At 42.6% G+C, this 26318-nt stretch overlaps 1 protein-coding gene across 1 annotated transcript; it reads right to left on the bottom strand.

Moving 5' to 3' along the window:
- Positions 1-4988: 4988 nt before the first annotated feature.
- On the bottom strand, positions 4989-24825 carry LOC129866889 (guanine nucleotide-binding protein G(i) subunit alpha-1-like). The gene is made up of 9 exons (XM_055939904.1): positions 24382-24825; positions 12944-12986; positions 12621-12762; positions 10602-10759; positions 10320-10448; positions 9083-9212; positions 8603-8756; positions 7748-7939; positions 4989-7494 (listed from the first exon to the last, which is right to left on the bottom strand). The coding sequence occupies exons 1-8, from the start codon at positions 24497-24499 to the stop codon at positions 7749-7751; spliced, it is 1065 nt and encodes a 354-aa protein (XP_055795879.1). The 5' UTR covers positions 24500-24825; the 3' UTR covers positions 4989-7494; position 7748.
- Between the last annotated feature and the right edge of the window lie 1493 nt (positions 24826-26318).

The following is a 26318-nucleotide window of genomic DNA, read 5'->3' as shown; positions in this document are numbered from 1 at the left end:
ACAGGATAGATAAGACAGTAGCAGTAGCGTATGTGGTGAGTGTGAATGTGTGAGTGTGTCGCACATTGACCATGCTGGTCATTTATGAACATTTGAACATCTTGGCCATGTTCTGTTATAATCTCCACCCGGCACAGCCAGAAGAGGACTGGCCACCCCTCATAGCCTGGTTCCTCTCTAGGTTTCCTCCTAGGTTTTGGCCTTTCTAGGGAGTTTTTCCTAGCCACCGTGCTTTTAACACCTGCATTGCTTGTTGTTTGGGGTTTTAGGCTGGGTTTCTGTACAGCACTTTGATATATCAGCTGATGTAAGCTATATAAATACATTTGATTTGATTTGTCGCATCAGTATGTATGTGTGCACGTGTTGTGTGTGTGGACATATGTAGTGTGTGTGTATGTGTGTGTGTGCTGGGGTTTCAGTGTAAGTGTGGGTAGAGTCCAGTGTGTGCATTGTGCCAGTGCAGGGGAGTTGGTGCAAAAAAGTGTATGGTGGGCTGTATGTGTGTGTTGGGGTGTCGGTGTCAGTGTAAGTATGTGTGTGTTGGGGTGTCGGTGTCAGTATGTGTGAGTCTGTGGGCAGTATGTGTGCATAGAGTCAGTTCAAAAAAGGATCAATGCAGAAGCTGTTCAGGGTCCTGTTGGTTCCAGACTTGGTGCACTGGTACTGCTGTCGTGCGGTAGAGTTGGATGGATAACTTCCTCAGAGAGAACAGCCTATGGCTTGGGCAGGTCTTTGACAATTCTTTGAGCCTTCCTCTGACACCACCTGGTATACTGCCCTACCAAGCAAAAAGGCAGTAACTGCTCATAGTGTGGAACTGAGAAAAATTGCTATTATTTACCTTGGTTTCTCAGTAACCTTATGCAGTTACTGCTAACATGACCACCATTTTCTCCAAAACACAATAGAGGCAGGATACTTGTCCACATGATTAAGCATGTATTTAATGTAGCAAAAATGACAACTCATTTTTGACCAAATGAGTAGTTACTGTCTTTTTGCTTGGTAGGGCAGTATAGAGGTTTGACTACTGAAATGTTTGGTACTGGTCTGAACCTTGTGCTCTGAGGCAAACTTTGATGTCATTTATTTGGGATGTGTGATGTTTTATATTTCTCTGTAGTAATTTGTATTGTACTCACTACCCCTGCAGGTTATCACACTAAGGTGTGACCCCTCTCTGGTTGGTTTTATCTGATTGGATATATGGTTGGTTTCAGTCTGTGGTTGGTCAACTCTGGTTTGAAAATGTCACACCTTCGGATGGGTAAAGATGCAGTGAAAGTCTTTATCTTCTTGTTTTCCTGTCCTGAGGTAGTAATGCTACGAGGCATGGACCACTGTTATCGCTCTTTTCCTCTCCTCCTCTTTAGATACTTAGTTGAGCCCCATCTGCACCATAGAAAGAAAAACTTGCCAGAGGAATAGATCGCTGGAAATGACAACCTGGAGGCAGTTGATCTAGCACAGGGGTCTCCAACCCTCTTCCTGGAGAGCTACCGTCCTGTAGGTTTTCTCTCCAACCCCAGTTGTTACTAACCTGGTTCAGCTTATCAACCAGCTATTTATTCAAATCAGGTGTGATAGATTAAGGTTGGAGTGAACGGTACCTCTCCAGGAACAGGGTTGGAGAGCACTGATCTAGCATCTCCAGAGACCACTCTGACACTTTCCTCTGACACTGACTGCATTCAATGCATTCTGTGGCCATGTAATACGACTCATCAATGTTCAGTGTCCATAATCCAGCCCAGTCTGAGAGCAGCTGGCCTTGGCACTAGGACTGAGTGCATGCCAGCTTCAATTGCCACATTCGTTGGGGCATTCACTAGAAAAACGGTTGCAAAGAAGGGGGCAGGTGAGGTTGGTGGCAGGTGTTGGGGTAGGTTCCTTGTTCCATGTCAATCATTTGGCTTATTGGTGAAATCAGCAATCAGACAATATCTTCTTTAAGTAAATCAATCAAACCTTTATTAATGCAATTGCAGACAGAAGTTGACAACGGAAACATAGCACACATGTTTCAGAGTAAGTTCTGCAAAATAAAAAAGGTCAAAGTTCCTTTAATATGCTTGCAGTCAACCCCTAGTGATGTAACTGCCTACGTCAACACCTTCTACTCATGAGACCAAGCTCATGCATATACAGTTATACAAACTTGCAGCAGAAAACAATAGCCCAGTGTTTTCTAAGGGCTCAGCAGTAATTTTCCATTCCCGTGTGGTTTACAATGATGTGTCTGACTTGTCTCTTATCTATTTACTCTCCTGCAGGGGTCTGTGTCTATGTATCTCTTTTAGCCTTGAGGCGCTTTCTCACAGACACCCTGCTTTGACTGCAATAACTCACACATCTCTCAGACCGTTTCTTATAAGAGGCAGAGACTAGAAAAGAACTGTGGAACAGTATTCAAACTTATAATGAATATATTGCTAATCTGTGGTCCAGGACCCTATAAATGTAGTGGGGGAGGGTCTTATAGCCCTTCCCCTTCTATCAATACAACATAAGCATAATCAATTATTATAATACATCAATCATTTGGTGCAGCCCCTATCATGACCCCCATCACAGGTCATGGTTGGCGTACAAAAGAAGAACATACGCACATCTCCTCTGTGACGTCTTGACCATTTCTATTCCAAATGATCTCAGAGAACTAATAGGATGTCCAGCTTATACAAGATTAACAAAACATCTGGTTGCTGTTCATTTTGTATAAACTGGACATTAGTTCTCTGAGATACATTGGAATAGAAATGGTCAAGACGTCACGCAGGGGAGAGGACATTGAGAGGAAACTTCTTCAAAGGGAATCGGTTATCAAGGCAACGGGTGGCTACTTTGAAGAATCTCTTTGAAGAATTTGTTTAACACTTTTTTGGTTACTACATGATTCCATATGTGTTATTTCATAGTTTTGATGTCTTAACTATTATTCTACAATGTAGAAAAAGGTTTAAAAAAACAACAACCCTGGAATGAGTAGGAGTGTCCAAACTTTTGACTGGTACTGTATATATAACTGCACATATTGATCACATTCCTTGTGTATGATCATATATTTTGATACATTGAATGTTTAATATTGTGAACCTGTTATATATTTTTTACCTCCTGTTTCAGGAAGTGAAAGTACTGAGTTATGCCTCTATATATAGGACCTTCCACCCCCACTTGGGATGTGGATGCCTGATGAAGACCTAAGGGTTGAAACGTTATTATAAATAAAATCACCTGGGAACATGAGCAGCAGGTCATGGTTGGAAAAAAAATGTAGCTCTGGTGGAACGTACTCAACGTTCCCAGAACTGTCCCTCTGAAACAGGGCCTGGCTTACCCACTCCTGCTGCTGAGGCAGGAGGGATGTCCACCAACCATCAGGCAGAAAGATCTGCAACAGACAACGGAAACATTACTCTCTTTGCTATTCTCACCATGACTTTAGTGCAATCTGTACCAAAGGGTAAGGATAGGCTGCTCACCTACTGGTCCTTTGTATCTCAGTTGATAAGAGCATGGCGCTTGTAACGCCTGGGTAGTGGGTTCACTTCCCAGGATCGCTCACACGTAAAATGGAATCTACACATAGATCTTTTTTGCAGCTAGCGGTCTGTTCACTTCTCCAGTCTTATCACTTGGCACACCGACACTGGCAGACTCAATGAAAGTTATCTGAAATATGGTGAATCCAGTAGTTAAGTGTTCTTACTTTAGCAAACAATGAAGCAAACTGAACTTAGTTAACATTAGAAAACAGAAAAATCTATTGCCATGCAACACATTGAGTTGTAAGCACGTGTTTACCAGGAAGTAGGGTACGTATGGCATCTTGGGGAGTTTTTATTGACTTGGTCTTGTTTTAGATGATAGACCACAATGCCTGGAAAATAGTTTTAAACTCTCAGGAACCACATCAGTGTCATAGCAATCTACTGATATGTGTGCATGCAGAATTCTTTATCATAATGTGGTCCCTGAGAAGTTGAACTTACACAAGGGAAAGGTGTTGTTGAGACTTGAGTGGTCTAGGGACCAAAATCCAACCAACCATTGCCACAGACATGCATGTGGGTTAAAGTGTATGCTAGAGAACAAAGTGAGTAACAAGTCATAATGGCTGTATGGCATATCTAGAAATTTAGCTCTAGGTTTGTCTTGTATATGTAGAAGAACTGAGTGGATAACTTCCTCTGAATGTATTCGTGATGCCCATCAGTTTAGTCTTCTTGAGGATTCCTTGTGTGCTTGTTTTTTTGCAGAAGAAAAATCACTGATGTTAATGTACTACTACAACAGACCAGCAGTATAGTATGCAGTATGCATTGATCACCTATAGAGGGTGCTGTGAACTAATGTTATAAATTACCACATTGTTCAATGCAAATTTGTGGAGTGTATTTCCCACTTCAAATCATTAAGAACACCTGCTCTTTCCATGACATACTGATCAGGTGAAAGCTATGATCCTTTATTGATGTCACTTGTTAAATCCACTTCAAATCAGCATAGATGAAGGGGAGGAGACAAGTTAAATAAGAATTTTTAAGTTGAGACAATGGAGAAATGGATTGTGTATGTGTGCCATTACAGGTGAAAGAGCAAGACAAAATATTTGGTTTCCTTTGACCGGGGTATGGTGGTAGGTGCCAGGCGCGCTTGTTTGATTCTGTCAAGAACTGTAACGTTGCTGGTTTCCCCCCGTGTATATCAAGAATGGTCCACCACCCAAAGGACAACCAGCTAACTTGACACAACTGTGGGAAGCATTGTAGTCAACATGGGCCAGCATCCCTGTGGAACGCTTTCGACACCTAGGAGAGTCCATGCCCTGATGAATTGAGGCTGTTCTAAAGGCAGGACTCAATAATAGGAACGTGTTCCTAATGTTTGGTATACTTATTTTATGTCAATGTTGCAAGCCAAAAGGTGGCTGTCTTTTGTTTGTTTTTCAGTCTCCCAAAATTAACAAGAAACACAGGTAATCATTGTGAAGGATGCTGTGGTTTCACCACAGCAACTATTTATTAGCAAAATTATGCAAATTAGTCCCCTAACGTCCCCACCCAATGGAAACCGAGGGGTGGGGCCAGATATGTAACCTGAAACCATTACGAATCATATCGTAGTCATCATCATAACAGTGCACTCCCACCCATCCACCTCCCTTTGTCTAGCTTTGCACATTATATCTATGATCCTGTCTGCTACAATGCTGTAGCATGCTGTCATCCTCTTTTCAAAGTTTCTTTAAAATGATTTGGTGTAGGAATGTTACCGCCCCAACATCACCCCAACGATGTGATGTCAAATTACATTTTAGGTTGACTTTTTGGTCACTTTTCCAGAAACCAGACAGAAAGGATGACAAGTAAAAGTAATTAAGTCCCTTTGTACTTACATTACACAAGTCAAAAGTTGATACCTACTCATTCAAGGGTTTATTTTGACTATTTTCTACACTGTAGAATAATAGTGAAGACATCAAAACTATGAATTAACAAATGGAATCATGTCATAACCAAAAAAGTTAAACAAATCAAAATATGTTATATTTGAGATTCTTCAAAGCAGCCACCCTTTGCCTTGACAGCTTTGCACACTCTTGGTATTCTCTTAACCAGCTTCATGAGGTTGCCACCTAGAATGCATTTTAATTAACAAGTGTGCCTTGTTAGAAGTACATTTGTGGAATTTCTTTCCGTAACGCGATGGAGCCAATCAGTTGTGTTGTGACTAGGGTTGGTATACAGAAGATAGTCCAACCAAGTCCATATTATGGCAAGAATAGTTAAAATAAGCAAAGAGAAACGACAGTCCAATACTCTACGACATACATGGTCAGTCAATGCAGAACATTTCAAGCACTTTGAATGTTTCTTCAAGTGCACTCGCAAAAACCATCAAGCGCTGTGATGAAACTGGCTCTCATGAGGATCACCACAGGAAAGAAGTTACCAGCCTCAGAAATTGCAGCCCAAATAAATGCTTCACAGAGTTCAAGTAACAGACATGTCAACTGTTCAGAGTGAATCAGGCCTTCATGGTCAAATTACTGCAAAGAAACCACTACTAAAAATGACACCAATAAGAGACATGCTAAGGCCAAATACATGAGCAATGGACATTAGACCAGTAGAAATCTGTCCTTTGGTCTGAGTCCAAATTTGAGATTTTTGTTTTCCAACCACTGTGTCTTCGTGAGATGCAGAGTTGGTGAACGGATGATCTCTGCATGTGTGGTTCCTACCGTGAAGCATTGAGGTGGTGGTGTGATAGTGCTTTGCTGGTGACACTGTTGTGATTTATCATTCAGGGCACACTCAACCAACATGGCTACCACAGCGATACACAATCCCATCTGGTTTGCACTTAGTGGGACAATCATTTGTTTTCAACAGGACAATGACCCAACACACCTCCAGGCGGTGTAAGGGCTATTTAACCAAGGCAAGTGATGTATCAGATGACCTGACCTCCACAATCACCTGACCTCAACCCAAATGAGATGGTTTGGGATGAGTTGGAATGCAGAGTGAATGAAAGCAGCCAACAAGTGCCCAGCATGTGGGAACTCCTTCATGACTGTTGGAAAAGCATTCCAGATGAACCTGGTTGAAAGAATGCCAAGAGTGTGCAAAGCTGTCATCAAAGCAAAGGGTGGCTACTTCAAAGAAACATTTGAAATAGATTGATTCACATTTTTAGTTACTACATGATTCCATATCTGTTATATCATAGTTTTGATGTCTTCACTATTATGCTACAATGTAGAATATAGTAAAAATAAAAGAAATCCCCTTGAATGAGTAGGTGTGTCCAAACTTTTGACTGGTACTGTATGTCCACACACATTCAAACACATTCATGCACACAGCTGCACACATTCACACAAGCAAACAGTGATGCAGCAAAGGCACTCACACACAGTCATGCACACAACGCTCACAGTGTCAGTGTGAATTGGTCTATCAAGAGCAAGTTGGTCTTAAAATTGGTCTTTTTCATTAATTCCATGGACACTAATTCTCAGAAGCCATCAGTCACAGAACCCAAATATTGAGATATGTTTTTTTTGTGTGGGGGGGTGGGGGGGGGGGGGTTGTATTCAATTATAACATCTACCATTTAGCCCAAAAAACAAAACACTGGAACTAAGGCATGCAAAGGCACAAGTACCTAAACAGAAAAATGTGTCCATTCCTTTCCTAGAAGAAACAAATGCAAAGGCCACCCTCCATCCTTTTTTTTTTTAAATAACTTGACCGGTTAAAACAAAAACATCTTAAAAACAGTGAAAAACTCCAGCCATAGTGACAGTTGTACAAATATTTTAGACAAACGTTTTCTACATGGCATTTTAAAAACTTTGAGTTTAAAGTTAAGAGGTTAAAAGTGAGGTTCTCTACAAAGTGTCCATGATCCAACCCCCTCCAGCCACAGACGTCCCAAAGAAAATGGTCACTGAACACACGCTGGCCACCACACTGCCTGTACAGGAAGAAGGTAAAACAATGTTTAGAGCACATCGATGATATACTAGGTACCATGCCATACTGCCTATGCAATCGTTTCAGACCTACACAATGGCATCAGGCTAGAGAGGCTGATTTGGAATTGAGCATCTGTCCAGGCCAGACTCTAGAAAGTCTTAATACAACCCCTTTATTATTACAACATGTAATTGCCTTTCAAGAACATTGAGTGTCTAACATGTTATAAGATATATTAATGTTCAGACTACCCTAGAAGAGGCCACAGTCCTTCAGGTTGTTCTTGATGATGACGTCGGTGACTGCGTCGAAGACAAACTGCACATTCTTGGTGTCGGTGGCACAGGTGAAGTGGGTGTAGATCTCCTTGGTGTCCTTCCTCTTGTTCAGGTCCTCAAACTGACACTGGATGTAGGCTGCTGCCTCCTCGTACGTGTTGGAGCCTTGGAAAGTCGGGGCAAGGACAAAGGGAGACAGCCATAAATTAGTTTAGTCTTTTACCTTCACCATTGTGAGTTCCTGAGATGTTAAAGGCCCTATGCAGCCATTATTTCAATTTCAAATCATTTCTGGGTAACAAAGAAGTACCTTACTGTTATAGATTTCCATAAAAATAAAATATGGGCAAAAATAGCTTGTTAGCTAAATATTTCTCAAGGAAGAATTTTGCTCAGACTATCTGCGAGTGGCCTGAGTGGAGAGAACTGAAAACTAGCCGTTATTGGCCTATCAAACAATTAAGCACATGGTGATGTCACCATGGAAAGCTGTAACCTCCGCCCATGCAAACCTGCTGATTAGAAGGTCCTGTGTAGATTGTATTTTCAACCAGCAACTATCAGGAAATAACACTGAACAAATGTTTTTACACTTTTGAAGTGTTAGTTTCATCAGCTGTTTTACAGTATGATATAAAAACACAGGAAAAACAGAATTGACTGCAGGTGTGGTGAGATCTGATAATTGGAGTCACGTTGTGAAGTTTAAGATGACCTGGAACTCGCTGTGCGTTCAACCTGAGCAAGGCTTAGCACAGTTTCACTAAAATGTGGGATTCAAGATGATTTGTAGAGTAGCTGATAGTGATACATATACGTGTGTCTTACCTGCGTACTCCGGGTAACAGATAGTGAGAGGACTCTTCTGGATCTTCTCCTCAAACAGATCCTTCTTGTTGAGGAAGAGGATGATGGAGGTGTCTGTGAACCACTTGTTGTTGCAGATGGAGTCAAACAGCTTCATGCTCTCATGCATCCGGTTCTGAGGGACAGAAAGACAACCACACAATGCTTTTAGTTACACATGTTTGTGGGTATCACACCATACAAGTTTGTTCTTTGAAATAATGTTTTTTTTTAAAGGCATAGAAAACATATTTCACAACTGTTGCTATGGTTCTGATGTAGTTCTGTCTTCCTGACGCAATAGGGGCAGAAAATGTGAAACTGGATCTGTGGATAAATGAACACTTGTTTCATATGAGAAAGAATGAAAGATGACCGAAGCGTGAGTGAGAGTGTATAAGGATTAGAGAGGGAGTGTGGGAGAGCAAAATCAATGACTGATGAGCAAGGGATGAGTCTCACCATCTCCTCATCCTCGGCCAGCACAAGGTCGTAGTCACTGAGTGCCACACAGAAGATGATGGCGGTGACTCCCTCAAAGCAGTGTATCCACTTCTTCCTCTCGGACCTCTGACCCCCCACGTCAAACATTCTGGGGAGAAAACACATATGGACTGTTAGTACGCATGAGCAAACACATACTCAAAAAGTATTTTCAAACAGCTCTACATTAAACGTTTTGCATTCTCTCACAAACCAACACACTCCTCATGAACACTACAGCTGGCAAACTTTAGCCCTGAACTGAACCCTCTGTAGACTAGAGGGTGTCATCAGCTGGCTTAAGGCGTCCACATGCTTCCCAGCCAAAACAGTTCAGAAGAGTTTGTGCAAATAACATTTTCTGACGTTCCTGTTAGTTTTGGAAGTCATTAAGGTTTTTGGGGGGCTGTTCGAGCACAGATATTTTATTTTTTTGAGGCCAGTTGAAGTCGGGGGCTGAAGTTCACGCCCCTTCGTCTGATTGGTCAACTGTAGGGATTCTTCAATAAGGTCTTAGTTGTCATTCAACCAGAGACTTGTTTTCATGGACATTTTTGCCATTGGGAAATACTACACCAAACATCTTAGATGTAAAATTTCACGACTAAGATCTCCTTGGCAAAAACTTTTAAATTAATGACAGATTTCATGAGTTATCTTAGATTCATTCTGACTTTGATGAAGTGTATACTGGCTACAGTGTCTCAAAATGGACCAAGTACTATTGTTGTTTTGTTCTAGTTTTTCCAAGCGAAGGTATTTTAAGTGAGTATGCGAGCACCTTCGTTCGGTTCGCCTGTTGAGACCCCCTTATGGCGCATCTCCATACAGGATTTACCTCAGTGTTTTACCCACAAGGCTCAGACTTTTCTGTTTCCATCTACGTGGGCCGGCACACGTTCATCACTGGACCATGGTGCTGGCATACCTGTTCTCACATGTGGCCAAAGCCAGGCCACTGGTCTTTTACATAATAGCTAACTGAACATTAACACCTTCTCACAAAGTAGCTGTTTTGATTATGCAGAGGTTGTTGATGCTGTTCTTCACAAGTCTTTACTGTCACAATTTTTCTTGTATAACACAAGGGTGTATACACTAGTGTAACATTGGTGTTTGTCAAAAAGGAGCACTAGTGGGTACAGCTGTTAAATGAGGTGGTTTCAGACACTATAGAGATGCACCCTTAGAGTGGGTACACTGGGGACTGTCTCACTTGAAGTGGAGGTCTTTGAAGGTGAAATGAGTCTCCACGATGCCGGTGGTCTTCACCCTGGTCCTCAGCACGTCTTGCTGGGTGGGCACGTACGCTCCGTGGGCTATCCTGTCCAGGTCATTCAGATAACTGGGAGAGAATGATGGATTGGGAGTCAGTGTTAGCAGTTTATTGAATGTTGCAGTTGTGTGGAGGAGGTTAGTGTACTTTCTGAAGCAGGACTGTGTGTGTGTGTGCGTGTGCGTGTGCGCGTGTGTGTGTGTGTGTGTGTGAGATACTCACTAGGCAGCCGAGTCATTGAGCTGGTACTCTCGTGAGCGGCCGAAGCAGGCCTGGACCCCCCCGTCCTTCCAGAGGCGCTGGATGACTCCGGCCAGCTCACCGGTCATGAAGCCCTCCTCTGCCGATCCCGCCAGCACAAACAGCTGACGAGCATCATCCTGGTAGGGGACATGAAACAACTAACGGTTAGGAGGCAGAAGCAATAAGGTAGGGTTTATTCAGACATTCTCCCTATTGTTTAAACCTAAGATTCCTCGCAGACCTTCTGGTAACCTGGCTGGGTAAAGTTGAGCTACACTGCTCAAAAAAATAAAGGGAACACTTAAAACAACACAATGTAACTCCAAGTCAATCACACTTCTGTGAAATCAAACTGTCCACTTAGGAAGCAACACTGATTGACAATAAATTTCACATGCTGTTGTGCAAATGGAATAGACAAAAGGCGGAAATTATAGGCAATTAGCAAGACACCCCCAATAAAGGAGTGATTCTGCAGGTGGTGACCACAGACCACTTCTCAGTTCCTGTGCTTCCTGGCTGATGTTTTGGTCACTTTTGAATGCTGGCGGTGCTTTCACTCTAGTGGTAGCATGAGACGGAGTCTACAACCCACACAAGTGGCTCAGGTAGTGCAGCTCATCCAGGATGGTACATCAATGCGAGCTGTGGCAAGAAGGTTTGCTGTGTCTGTCAGCGTAGTGTCCAGAGCATGGAGGCGCTACCAGGAGACAGGCCAGTACATCAGGAGACGTGGAGGAGGCCGTAGGAGGGCAACAACCCAGCAGCAGGACCGCTACCTCCGCCTTTGTGCAAGGAGGAGCACTGCCAGATCCCTGCAAAATGACCTCCAGCAGGCCACAAATGTGCATGTGTCAGCATATGGTCTCACAAGGGCTCTGAGGATCTCATCTCGGTACCTAATGGCAGTCAGGCTACCTCTGGTGAGCACATGGAGGGCTGTGCGGCCCCACAAAGAAATGCCACCCCACACCATGACTGACCCACCGCCAAACCGGTCATGCTGGAGGATGTTGCAGGCAGCAGAACGTTCTCCACGGCGTCTCCAGACTCTGTCACATGTGCTCAGTGTGAACCTGATTTCATCCGTGAAGAGCACAGGGCGCCAGTGGCGAATTTGCCAATATTGGTGTTCTCTGGCAAATGCCAAACGTCCTGCAGGGTGATGGGCTGCAAGCACAACCCCCACCTGTGGACGTCGGGCCCTCATACCACCCTTATGGAGTCTGTTTCTGACCGTTTGAGCAGACACATGCACATTTGTGGCCTGCTGGAGGTCATTTTGCAGGGCTCTGCAAAAATTGATGTGCCATCCTGGATGAGCTGCAATACCTGAGCCACTTGTGTGGGTTGTAGCATGAGACGGAGTCTACCACTAGAGTGAAAGCGCCGCCAGCATTCAAAAGTGACCAAAACATCAGCCAGGAAGCATAGGAACTGAGAAGTGGTCTGTGGTCACCACCTGCAGAATCACTCCTTTATTGGGGGTGTCTTGCTAATTGCCTATAATTTCCGCCTTTTGTCTATTCCATTTGCACAACAGCATGTGAAATTTATTGTCAATCAGTGTTGCTTCCTAAGTGGACAGTTTGATTTCACAGAAGTGTGATTGACTTGGAGTTACATTGTGTTGTTTAAGTGTTCCCTTTATTTTTTTGAGCAGTGTATATTGTTTACTTCCACCCATTAACTTTATCCATCTATGAAATAGCACAAATTTGTATCTTTTTGAGGTCAGGGCTAGAGGTTGAGCTGGGAATTACTTTTCTTCACCTCTCCATTAAAACTACCATCAACCCTACCCGTGCCTCTTATAGCCAAACCCTATCCCCTGCCATTTGACCCAATAGACTAACCACCACTCCTGAACTGCCAGGCACAGATCTAGGATCAGCTTGCCCTCACAAAACCTCATCTTAACTATAAGGAGTAAAAAATAAAAGCACAAAACTGCTCTTGAATCAGTGTGTAGATCTCCCAGTGTCCTACTCCACTCACCGCTCTGGCTGCTTCAGCGAAGTCTATCTTGAGGCGCCCCATGGCTCTGATGATGGCGATGATGGACTGGATGGTGTTGCTGTACACCACCGCCTTGTATTGCTTACACTCCTCCTCTGAATAGCCCGCCTCATGGATGATCCTGGGAGGGGAGGGAGAGAGCGAGGGAAAGTAGCAAGACGTGGCAGAGTAGGACAACAGGAGAGAGAAAGAAAGCATGAACAAACTAGGCCTATTGCCTGTTATTCAAATGTGTTATGGAACGACATTGATACACCTAAAGTGAACATTTCTGTAAACTATTTAGATAACGAGAAACTTACTTCATCTGTTTGACAATGGTACTCTTCCCTGACTCCCCAGCACCTGAGAGAGACAGGGACAGAGGGAAAGAGAAGGGAGGAGGCCAATTAATGAGTGATAGACTTAACATTCTCCATTCATTCATGGCTGTTTTGACTTGAGCTATTGGGCTAGATCCTAACATGTAAGCCTAACTCACATTTTGCACAAGGCCCTATGAGACTAACCTGTCCAGGGACTGAGTAGCTCATAGGTATTCAGTGTTGGGAAAACAAGTGTCTGATCTGCCCTAAAGGGAGTTCGTCAGGCTCTAGTTTAATAGGATTAATTAACTGCATCTTCCTACCAATGAGCTTATAGCTCTGGCATGCTGAAGACTTAGTATCCCACATTATACTCTGGCTAACTGGTTGTGTACACCATCCACAGCGTCACATCCACTTTGGCAAACATTGATATGAGTAGGAATGTCACAATAATAAAAAAAACAAGTGTTTTACAACGATACCAGGCCAAGTATCATGATACTGAGTAGTATCGCGATACCTCTGAGGAGAAAAAAAATAATCAAATAAAGCACACTTCTACTCAATACTACACATTGAACTGAACTTCACTGTTCAGTGTATAATAGAATACTGCATAGAATGGCTGATTTGCTAATATTTGCAAAGGCCTACCTGTGATTTGGCTAGAGGAATGGGAGGAAGGAATATACATCAGTGGAGGCTGCTTAAGGGAGGACGGCTCATAATAAATGGCATCAAACACATAGAAACCATGTTTGATACCATTCCACTCCAGCCATTACCGCAAGCGTGTACTCCCCAATTAAGGTGCCACAAACCTCCTGTGATACACACGCATAAATGATCTGCATGTCAGTAAGGAGAAAACGGCATGAAACCTTCACTCTTCAGTTAACAGACACACACACACCTTCTCCCTCACTCTCATACACACCTGTCGCTCACAAACACACATTGCTCCCTTTTTAAACATTACGCACCAGAAAGAAATTGATATATAGTTTAGGCCTATATGAACTACTTTTTGAAGCACTACTCATGGGTAGCAGACCTTTTTCCTTTTTTCCTGTGCCAAATCAAAATTTGCCTAAACCTATTGTCAAGTTAACAGGTTTTTAGCTAGGTAACATAACAACGTTTGTTATCAAAACAATAAATCGGCGACCCGGGATTAATTTAAAACGGCTCGCAACATGGTTTGTGAAATTCTATCAAATGCGCTGGAAGCAAGCATCGTTTAGGCTAGAGACAAGCAGTTGTCTTCGCTGTAAAGTTACACGCATGCCTGTGGCGAAGCTCTGCTCCATTTTCCCTCCAACATTCAGAGGCTGCATGACAGTGAACTCGCAAAGTCTACTCTGGACTGGTCTGTGCTGAGGGAGGCATTTTCATCCTCGGGCTTGAAAAAGAGTAGCGCAAAGTATGTATGACTACCGACAGAACACCGTCAAAGCATTGGAGCTGAACAAATGGACAAGACTAGGGTGTTTCAGACTACACATTGCTATTGGTAAGTCTCAACATCCAAAACAGAACTTGGTAGAAAAATAACTTAATACAGAACTATTGTACTCCTTAAAAGTTATAGCTGACGACCCTGCCGGATCCTTCTTATACGTTAAGCCGAATATATACAGCTATGCAAATCTATAATTTGTAAGTGTGTGCAATATACAAACATTACATGGACTACAATGCTTTTATTTATAATTGATACATTAGCCTATGGTTTCAATATATCCTCTTTCAATAATAAATAGCCTACTCAATAAATGTCTTCTAAAGCAACATAGCGCTCACAATCACTACAGGTGTATCTAAATCTATAGATGGATTCAATTGTAATCGTGTCCAGTGTCCATGCTGTAAATTGTTGTAATTACATCAGATGCAATGTAATTTATATTGAATGATTGTGATTCATATGTAATTATTTCTCACCATTTTATTTTTCAGAGAGGAGCATCCAAAACGAACCTCGGGTTTCCCAGGACACCGAAGTGAGCAAGTGGTCAGCCCATTTTCCGAGGTGGAAGAGGCAGAAGGCCATGACAAGAGCACAGGATTAACTGAGCCTGCCCCTCTACAAGCACATCGCAGAATCCCGACTGCAGATGGAAAGAGTCCTGGAGCAGGAAAAGGCCATCACACAAGTCCTGGCAGCAGAAAAAACTAAAACTAAAGTGACTGCACCTTGCACCCTCCTGGCAAGACATTAAGGTCTTTGAATCTATCACGGCAGCACTTAAGCCCGTCCAGCTTTTCACAGACGCCCTGTCAGGAGAGACATACGTGTGTGTCTCCTATATGAAGCCGGGTCTCCATTTGTTCAAGACGAGGTTCTGAAATCAAATGAGGGCGAAGCCAAACTGACCCGAGAGATTAAGATGAGGGTCCTAAATTACTTGAATGACAAATACACTGACCCTGAAACAGATGAGCTGCTCACCATGGCGACCTTTCTGGAGCCAAGGTTCAAGACCACCTACATGACCACTGAGAAGCTGGTGGAGGTGAATGTGAGCTGCCTCTGAGACAGAAGCCTTCCTGGTAGGGAACACAGCCGTGGGAGACGTCGCTCTTGAAGAGGACCAAAGTGAGAGAGAAAGAAGCTGCCACTGCGCCACAATGAGCAAACATGTAGAGTCTTGGGAGCTTCTTACATTAGGCATCCCTGCCACAAGTTGGCCCTCAGATAGCATTTTGCACTGGGGGCAGTGTGGTCACAAGCCACAGGGCAACTTTGAAGCCAGAAACTGTCAATAGGCTGGTGTTCCTGGCACAGAACTTGTGAAGAGGTAGTGAATTGTTACACGGTGAACTGAGAAACAGACTGTCTGGTTATGGCTTGAAGAAGTTATTTTGAAAAGGTTTACAACTTAAATTCATAATGACTGGTGTTGTGCTGAAAAAGACTGCATTTATATTTGTCAGGAAAAAGTTCAAATACTCTTTACACCCTGAGAGCTTTTTTTTACTGCATATTTAACTCGTATACTTTTTTTCATGTGTGCAGTTTCACCACAGAAAAAGACTAATAAAAGTGCATTGCCCACTTCCTGTTTCTGTAAGGTTAAAAGGCAATGTTTTGTCATTTATAAACTTTGAAGGGCTCATATATATATATATATATATATATATATATATATATATATATATATATATATATATATATATATATATATATATATATATATATATATGTAATTGGACAGTATATCGTTATTGTCCGGTCAGTGTAAAATAGTGATTTGAATTTTACTTCATATCGTCCACCCCTAAGCCAAATGCTTTTTTTATTAAACCACCAAAAATTGTTCAGTTTGACATTATGGGTTACTGTGCAGATGAGTGAGACTATTTAATAGATTCTGAATTCAGGCTGTAACAACAAAAGTGTGGAATAAGCCACTGTATGAATACTTTCTGAAGGCACGCAGGCCTATGGCACGTCAAGGGAACTGTAGCCTACTGTTCAGAGGGGTTAAATGGGAACTGAAATCTGGACCATTTCTTGCAGTAAAATGATACACCAAAATGTAAGCTTAATCGTTACTCAGGAACACGAGAGAAGAAATGTGATTTCTTTCAGCATCTTGAGTGAATGTGAATGCACATTTAGTATCAATCTTTATAAGCAAGTTTATCATATTTCAAACCACATAAAATATGCATCCAAGCCAAACTGAAATCTTATCAGAAATATGTTGGGTTGTTCTCACAACCTTCTATTAACTTACAAACCGGTCAAACTGATGTCATTTGGAAATTCTGCCCCGAAAATAGTAGTTTAAAGTTCTTGCATTCTCTCCCCGGTCCCTAAACACTTTTGTGCTGCAGAAGTGCATACAGCAGTGGGGCCATACTAAAATGTTTAAACAAAGAAGAGTAATGAAAAAGATCACAACATTTAGCTTAAAAATTGATAAACTATGAATAATTTACATTACAAGCGCAGCAATGCGTCTCGTCTCAGCCATTTGCGTGAATGTTCCAAAATGCTATTATGGGAGAACACCATTCTAAAACACGCACCTGATGCGAGCGTTTTCTATTATTGCGACAGATGGATATACAGCCTAATTGTAGAAACTTATAGGGAATATCTGAAAATGTAACAAGGATTGTGTTTTACTGCCTTTGGACAGTAGAATAAATGCTGGTTTTAATGGCATATCAGGAAATATTTGCTTTTTTTCTATGGTCAGATTTTGGCTGTAGGCTATTAAAATCAAATCGTATTTGTTACATGCAACAGGTGTAGCAGACCTTACAGTGAAATGCTTACCTACAAGCCCTTACCCAACAATGCAGTTTAAAAAAATACCCCCCTCCCCCCACCCAAAAAAGAGAATAACAAATAATTAAAGAGCAGCAGTAAAATAACAATGTGGCTATATACAAGGGGTACCGGTAGAGGCAATGTGTGGGGGCACCGGTGTCGAAGTAATATGTACATGTAGGTAGAGTTAAAGTGACTATGCTTAGACAATAACAGAGTAGCAGCAGCGTGGGGGGGGAGGGGCAATGCAAATAGCCTGGGTAGCCATTTGATTAGATCTTCAGGAGTCTTATGGCTTGGGGGGGAAGCTGTTTAGAAGCCTCTTGACCTAGACTTTGCGCTCCGGTACCGCTCGCCATGCGGTAGCAGAGAAAACAGTCTATGACTAGGGTGGCTGGAGTCATTGAACATTTTTAGGTCCTTCCTCTGACACCGCCTGGTAGAGGTCCTGGATGCCAGGCAGCTTGACCCCAGTGAAGTACTGGGCCGTACGCACTACCCTCTGTAGTGCCTTGCGGTCAGAGGCCGAGCAGTTGCCATACTAGGCAGGAATGCAACCAGTCAGGAGGCTCTCGATGGTGCAGCTGTAGAACTTTGAGGATCTGAGGACCCATGCCAAATCTTTAGTCTCCTGAGGGAGAACAGGTTTAGTCGTGCCCTCTTCACAGCTGTCTTGGTGTGTTGGACCATGTTAGTTTGTTGGTTATGTGGACGCCAAGGAACATGAAGCTCTCAACCTGCTACACTACAGCCCCGTCGATGTTAATGGGGGCATGCTCGGTCCTCCTTTTCCTGTAGTCCACAATCATCTCCTTTGTCTTGATCACGTTGAGGGATGGGTTTTTGTCCTTGCACCACACGGTCAGGTGTCTGACCTCCTCCCTATAGGCTGTCTCATCGTTGTTGGTAATCAGGCCTACCACTGTGGTGTCATCAGCAAACTTGATGACGTTGGAGTCGTGCAATCATGAGTGAGCAGAGAGTACAGAAGGGGATTGAGCATGCACCCTTAGCGGGCTCTGTTCCCTCCTGTACACTTATGACTGCACGGCCAGGCACGACTCCAAAACCATCATTAAGTTTTCCGATGACACAACAGTGGTGTTGAGGATCAGCGTGGAGGATGCGTTGTTGCCTATCCTTACCACATGGGGGCGGCCCGTCAGGAAGTCCAGGATCCAGTTGCTGAGGGAGGTGTTTAGTCCCAGGGTCCTTAGCTTAGTGATGAGCTTTGAGGGCTCTATGGTGTTGAATGCTGAGCTGTAGTCAATGAATAGCATTCTCGCATAGGTATTCCTTTCGTCCAGGTGGGAAATGGCAGTGTGGAGTGCAATAGAGATTGCATCATCTGTGGATCTGTTGGGGCGGTACGCAAATTTGAGTGTGTCTAGGTGTCTGGGATAATGGTGTTGATGTGCGCAATGACCAGCCTTTCAAAACACTTCATGGCTACAGACGTGAGTGCTATGGGTCAGTAGTCATTTAGGCAGGTTACCGTCGTGTTCTTGGGCACAGGGAGTATGGTGTTCTGCTTGAAACATGTTGGTATTACAGACTCCGACAGGGAGAGGTTGAAAGTGTCAGCGTAGACACTTGCCCGTTCTTCAGCGCATGCTCGGAGTTAACGTCCTGGTAATCCATTAGGCCCTGCGGCCTAGTGAATGTTGGCCTGTTTAAACGTCTTACTCACATCAGCTGTGGAGAGTGTGATCACACAGTCGTCCGGAACAGCTGATGCGCTCATGCATGTGTCAGTGCTACTTGCCTCGAAGCTAACATAGAAGTTATTTAGCTCGTCTGGTAGGCTCGTGTCACTGGGCAGTTCTCGGCTGTGCTTCCCTTTGTAGTCTGTAATAGTTCTGATGTTTGGAGTATATCCTTCCCGTCCGACTTATTAAAATAAAAAAATATTTGTCCAATACGAGGCGAATAATCTGTTTTGATGTCCAGAAGCTCTTTTCGGTCATAAGAGACGGTAGCAGCAACATCATATACACAATAAAGTTATAAACAATGCGAAAAATAAATAAAATAAATAGCACGCTGGTTAAGAGCCAATAAAAACAGCAGCCATCCTCTCCGGCGCCAAGGTAAGATAGGCTATGTAAAACGTCCAGGTTTCAAACGATGATATGGCTGGCTAGGCATTGCAAATTTAAATATTTTGGTTATGGAAATGTATAATATCATTCCAATGTTGAGCAAATAGGCCTATTAGTATACACATTTTACTCTCCCAACCTGTCTGCGGGCCCGCCGGCCCAGAGCTGAGGTTTCGTGTGCATTTGCATAGTATGTAGGCTATGGCTAGCTCCTATGATATTCTAGAGATTATGGTTGTATCTCCCTGACCTGAAACAAATGCACACTAAAATGTGCAAAGTATTTCTGTCTTGCGCTGCAACACTGCCTGGCTGGGGGCTGTGCGTGCCCACATGAAGAGCAGAGAGTCTGATTCATTTTTAAAAGCGCTGCACACAGACATAAAAGTTTCATTTACTTGAAATGTAAGTCTACTGAAGTGAGACGTTGTCCTTGTGTTCCTTGGCCATTATTGAAAAACAACCTAGCGTGTGAACAAAACATTGTTAGACTTTCAAAATGCTAGGGAAGAGAAGCAACGTGGATACTAGTCAGACTCAATCGCCCAGGAACAAACATGACTTGAGTCGCATTACCACGGTAACCTCCCACCCTTAAAAAGGTGGAAGGTGAACATTTGTCGCATCTGATATTTTGGTTAAAAGGCTAGGATCAGAAAAAAAAGAAATATTTCACACGACTTAAGAAATGTATTGTTTTAGAAACCGTACAATGCATGCTAATCCATTTTTGTGTAATTTCAGCTAAATATATTCTAGCTGCTAACATTTTTTTTGTGGCTGCTAGATGTATTTTTTAATCTCTGCCACAGTGACCGGTGTACCAAAAAGTTAATTTTAGATCATGGCTGCTAGCAAGTGGTGGCTCTCAAGGTCAAGGCGAGGGTGAAGCAGAGAAAGTGAAGGCTGGGGAACACACATTCTTTATTGTATATTTTTGAGTTAAGTTGTTTAAAAATGGGGCAGCTGGTGGTAGGATGTAACGTCTCTAACTTAAGTTTATTCAGTAACCAGTTCACACGAACATTGTTCTCTGAGATATTGTATACATCTTAAATTAATCAATGATAATTAAATGTAATGGTTATTGTTCTGTTTTCATAAAGATGAAAAAAGGTTTATAAACAAGTTTATGCAATATAGGCTGTTTTAGAAATACACCAATCACTTTAAAAGCACTGCAAATGACCTAGACCCATGTTGGCATTTATAAAAAACATATATTTGTCACTGTTCAAGTTCCGTTTGGGACAGTTGAAATTGCATTTTGGGACAGCGAGGAAAAAAGCTATTTGTGAGCCCTGCTCACAACCACATGTAACCATGCCAGCCCAGGACCTCCACATCCGGCTTCGTCACCTGCGGTATAGTCTGAGACAAGCCACCCGGACAGCTGATGAAACTGGAGTATTTGGCTGTAATAAAGCCCTTTTGTGGGGAAAAACTCATTCTGAGTGGGTGGGCCTGGCTCCTAAGATTGTGGGCCTAAACCCTCCCAGGCCTACCTATGGCTGCCCCCTGGCCCAGTCGTGAAATCCATAGATTGGGGCTAATTAATTAATTTCAATTGACTATTTCCTTATATGAACTGTAACCCAGTAAAATTGTTGCATTTATATTTTTGTTCAGTATAGTATAACCTTGAACACACAGGGTGTGCCTATATGGAAAAATACACATTTTAAAATTTCAACCAATCAATTAGTTGAAAGAACAGATGACTTTCGGTCGACCAAGATAGCCCTACAGAATACACATTGCGTTGTGCCCCAGGTGTGAGATCTGATACGGCAACTAACACGACACGGACTGGAACATGCCTGGGATGCAGAGCACCTAATGTTTGAGGAAAGCTACTTTGTGCCAAAGACCCTACTGGCTCATAGGGGTAGGCAGGTAAGTTAGATTCATCCCATACTCTTAGAGCCATGTAAGTTTGGGTCATCATGCCTCGTCTTAGAGCCACTGCCCAGGTAACATTTGGTTCATCCCCAAGCCTTTGAGTCAGGCGAGTTTGGTTAACCGTGCTAGGTCTTCCAGAAGCAGTCAGGTGAGAGTGCTTCATTATGCCCCAGTTGCATTTGTTTAGCCCACAGTTTCCCTCACAGCTGGTAATGTGAACCAGCCTGTGCATGTTGCCAAGCAACCGCCAACCACCTGTTGTAGAGACTCAAGACAACCAACAGGGTAAGGAAAGTGACAAGCTACTCAGTTATCTTGGCCAGCCAAGTTCAGGCTAAAATCACAAGATTAGGGAAGAAAGACTGGTAGATAGAGTTCCATGTTAGCATCCAAATTATCTATTATGAAGTTTCCTACAGTGGCTTTGGGTTGCACTTCTTGCAAATGTACTGTAGCTTTTTAATGAGCGCTAGTAATCATTGTATGTTACATTGACAAAATGTATCAAAAACCATCCCAAGACCAGAATCATAAACATGACACTATCCATCTTCCTTGGAATGTGCCTTAATCGTGCACAATGGTACACACTTCTTCTAGACTGCCTGAGCTGCCAATGGACATTTTCTGGGAAGCCAGGTTGGGGATGCAGAGTATTTGCATGTAAACACATCACACAGACAGTGCGCATGGACTTCAGGTTTCACTGTCAAACACTCAGGGGGGAAAAAAACAATTCTAATGAAAAGGAGAAATTCAGAGCTTGAGTTCAGTCCCTATGGACAAAACCAAAAGAGACACAATTGCAAAATACAAAACACATCTAATATTTCAGTAGTATACACAAAAGATAAGTCTATTTGAGAAGCAAAAGGAGAAACGTATTCTTATGCTGTGGGAATCATTTATATCAAAAAGGAGAGTAGAAGAATCTGTGTCCATTTCCAGCGAGATTGTTATGGATTCATATTTTAGCTAGTGTGATATGTCATATGGCTGCTACTAGATTCTAGCGTTCACTACAGTGGCACCAAATACAGTATATTGTTGCCCTTGCACTTTTGCTATCAAATAAGTTTGGTAATTAAAAATTGGGTTCTCAACTACGGTTGAATACTTTGTTTTACAAATGTTCCATCCCAAGAATATATAAAATATTATCCCGGCATATAAATGTCTGGATTTGATTAGAGCTTCGATCGGCATGAAAATGAATGCCTGATGCTACCAGAGCCCTACGTTAAAGAAATGTTATGAGCCCTATATTAAAACCTCATCAGGCCACAGGACTAAGGCTGTCAAAGTCTTGGAATTTGAGGTTAGGACAGGTCAATGTACACATTCACCGACATATCACCAACGCTGCCGTGTCATTCTCTGTGGCAATATGTTGCTCAACGTGGCTAGAGGACGCAGTAATGAAATAAATCATATACTACTGGAAAAATATGCGACTGAAAATATTAGTTTATAGTTCTAAAAAATACATGCAACTTCATGTATTCCACCGCAACTGCCAACACAGGATAAATATATAGTTTCAGGTAATAATAAAACATGTTTTGTATAGATACTTTCCCTCAGTTTATAGTTAGTCAAGCTAGCGTACAATGCAGAGCAGCTAGTTAGCTAAAAGCTAGGCTGAAGATACCATTGTAGTTAGCGACCTCTACCTAATAACTATAACCAAAAACAAACGTCGTTACCATCATAATAAACAATGGTATCTTCAACCTAGACTAGCTTTTAGCTAGCTGCACTACAGTGCAAGCTAGCTTGACTTCCTATGGAGTTAGAGAAACAATGTTATCGTCACCTGAAACAATACATTTATCCTGCCATGAATGAAATGGCCAGGCTCGCCATCTTGCGTTACAAACACGACACTTTTACGTTCGGTAGCGAGGCAAGACTGAAGATGTACGGCGTAATGAAATACGACGTAAACTAGGCATTAGAACAGCCAATACACGTCCAAAACAACTTGGAGTTCGGAAATGGCCGACTTTAGACCTGTGTTCCAGACAACAGGGAATGGGGGGGGGGGAATGTGAAAAAACGTTTAACCCCGGTCATCCGACTCGGAATTCCAAGTTGGAAACTTCGGCCTCTAAGATCACGGACGATTTGACCTCGATTTCCCCACTCCCAGTTCCCTTGAAAGTACAACTAATGTGTCGTTTGTTGCTTTCCTGCCCTCCCGCGTCACTTTATACAGATCTCCGCTAAACATAGAACAACATGGTTAATCCGTCTCTCTGTGGCCGCCGAGTACTATAGTTGACTACCAATACCATATTGCCGATGTCTGCAACTGATACAAACAAGCGACGTATATAGAGACGCTTCAAATTACAAGTGAGATGACTACATTAAAATATAAAATAAGCATCTTTCAAGCATGTTGAAATACATTTAATGTTAAATTGAGTTACTTGCTTCTTTTAGGCTACTGTCTGATTTGTCTCAATATATGCCCATTTCATGATGTGTAGCCTAACATGTGCACAATGTTCCAAATCGGTGACTTATGAAATGTATTGGGTAAACTCTAGGAGATGTTCCGTCGTCAGTAGTGTGAAATATTTGAATTGAGAAAGATGATCCGAGAGCCTTTCATCTCGCTTTCGACCCGATCAGTAAAGACATGCTCCAACAAAGCACTTAACGATCGATTTCTCTGCGTGGTGTTTTGGGAAACGCAATTACATTACATCTTCGGCCGTTGTAGGAAATATGCATAGTTTAAAACACTCGAAAGAATACATTCCATCGCTATAGGGAAACGGGGCCCTGATTGAGACTACAGTTAGCTAGCCGTGACACCGTAGAGATTAACTAGCCAGTTAAAAGCTAACTATGGATGGGGTAGTTGGCTAGCTGCATGGCCAATAGTTTGCTATCCAACAGGGCTAGCTAAGTAGCTAGTTAGCGAGATATTGACTAGGTTAACATTAACTAGCAATTTGGATTTGTTCAATTTAATTTCATTCAGCAAAGTTGTCAATGTTAACACTATCAAACTATTGTACACCAACTATATAAAACTGTTAGATATAGTTAAGCAATATAAGCTAGCTCAGGTTAGCCAGCAAGCTAACTTCCCATTCAAACATTCGTTCGACACTCCGTCTTGGTCTCACCGAGCAGAAGCAGCTTGACTTCCCGTGCTGCTTTTTCCCCGTCGTCCCGTAAATTCCTGTCGATTATTTTACTGCGTTCCTGCGCCGCCTTATCACCCGTGCTCAGAGTACACCCCATCTTCAAGCAGATTCCCCAAAAGGTGTAAAAGTTAAAAAGATAAAATGTTCAACATGCACAAGCTAAAAGGAGGGCGCCTCCCTCGAGTCGGAGATTCAAACACAACCCTTGCCTCGCACCCAGGCTAACCAAACAAATTGTTTCTCAGCAGCACTATTAAAATGACTTCACTTGAAAACAACGTTTCGTCCCTGTTTCTATCTCTGTTATCTGCCGATGTATACGTATTCTGATGTTTCGGCAGTGTTCACAATTTCCACGTTTCTTTACGCTTTTGAGCTGTTGAAAGGTTGTTTCCTGTTCTTCAAATACCCAGTGTATGCGCATGCGTGATAGCGCGCAGCACTTTTTAATACCCGCATCAAATTATATTTTCTGTCTGGCACCAAACTGATAATATTGCCGCTCTCTTGAGGTGATGCCCAGAACCCATTGAGATGAAGGCAACATTTTGTACCTGTGAGTTTATAACATACATGACAGGTTCAAAAAGCAGTTGGGTGCATTATATGCAATATCATATCTATCTCTGTTTTATCTTTACAGAAATGCAGAAGTCAAGAAAGTAGCCTACCTACCTAATAGTGCAGTGCCAGGTTTCAGAGCCTGGTCCAGAGATATGAGTATATAGCCAACAAACAGTGTAGATATCTGGATAAAGGTCTATTTATTGCACCATAATAGTCATTGTATTCCATCAATGTTAAATCCTAATTTTGACGATGCAAATAATTCACACTATAGTTCAATGATGTGATGATATGCATTATAACGCCAATGCTGGGGGTTGAATGTGTAGGCCCTATGGAGTGGATCCAGAGAGGCTAGCCAGTGTAATCTAAAATGGATTATGGAGAGTTAACGGAGACTAATGGAGATTAGGCATTGAGTTAATAAATGGCTTTGCCTGGCTGATGTTTGATTGTTGGCTGCGGTGGGTGGCTTGTGCTCAGTATAGATGCTCAGCCATTTAGATGATGAAACTTTGTAATGTTTTTATGGATCCTAGGCACGGCCGGCCCACTCCTTAGGCAGGATTAGGTGGTCGCCTATGGCGGCAGATTGACGAAGGTAGCATTTTCTGAGCTAAACTGACCAGGACGCATCTCCAACATCAACACATAAAACCTCACATAGTTCTGCCCCAAAACAATGACAATTTCTCTCAACCAGTGCCATATGGGTTTTTAAGGTGAGCGCTGATGCCACCCTTTGATAAGCAGTGAACACTTTGTCAAAGGCAGGGGTGCTAAATATTTTGCTTGTCCATTCCCAGCGCGCCTCTCCATGGTGCTGTTGGAGAGACGCATTTCTGAAGTGCACCAATGTTCCGTCAAGAAAACGATCTAACATAAATCATGTAGCGGATACAGGATAGGGTCAGTTGCGATTTTAGCATGTAAATCTTGGTGGAGCATGCATCCCCCCAAAAATGTGGGATGAATGCCAGCAAAGCTACTACACAACACAACACGAAACAATACATTAATTGCACTATAACGGTGACAAACATTGCCCACAAACTGTTAGGGCTTACATAAAGCTGTCCCAACAGCAGAGTCCCGACAGCATTCCCAACACCTTACCACTGCTACACCTGGCTATCAGCGAAGCCTTGTCTGGCAGTGAAACAGTTAATTCAGCCTCATTTACTGCCTTTAAAAAAACATAGCTGATATGGCTGACTTGTTTAAACAAATGTGTTTTCTATTGACAACTGAGATGTACAAACTATGGCATAAGGGGACGACAAGCGTATGAGAGGCAATCTGTATTTTCGATTAAGACACTAATGAGCAAGCTAGGACGGACGAAGTCA

This window comes from Salvelinus fontinalis, chromosome 12, assembly GCF_029448725.1.
Source record: "Salvelinus fontinalis isolate EN_2023a chromosome 12, ASM2944872v1, whole genome shotgun sequence".
In the NCBI taxonomy this organism is placed as follows: domain Eukaryota; kingdom Metazoa; phylum Chordata; class Actinopteri; order Salmoniformes; family Salmonidae; genus Salvelinus; species Salvelinus fontinalis.
Note: the sequence above shows the minus strand (reverse complement) of the source record. Positions and strands in the feature narration are given on the sequence as shown.

What these genes read in the sequence shown, in the direction of transcription:
- LOC129866889 (XM_055939904.1), bottom strand. Translation starts at nt 24,499, where the DNA reads ATGGGGTGTACTCTGAGCACGGGTGATAAGGCGGCGCAGGAACGCAGT. An exon ending in CTCAATGACTCGGCTGCCTA is followed by an intron (nt 10,449 to 10,601) that starts GTGAGTATCTCA and finishes ATTCTCTCCCAG; the next exon opens with TTATCTGAATGACCTGGACA. An exon ending in CTGTTACCCGGAGTACGCAG is followed by an intron (nt 7,940 to 8,602) that starts GTAAGACACACG and finishes CGACTTTCCAAG; the next exon opens with GCTCCAACACGTACGAGGAG.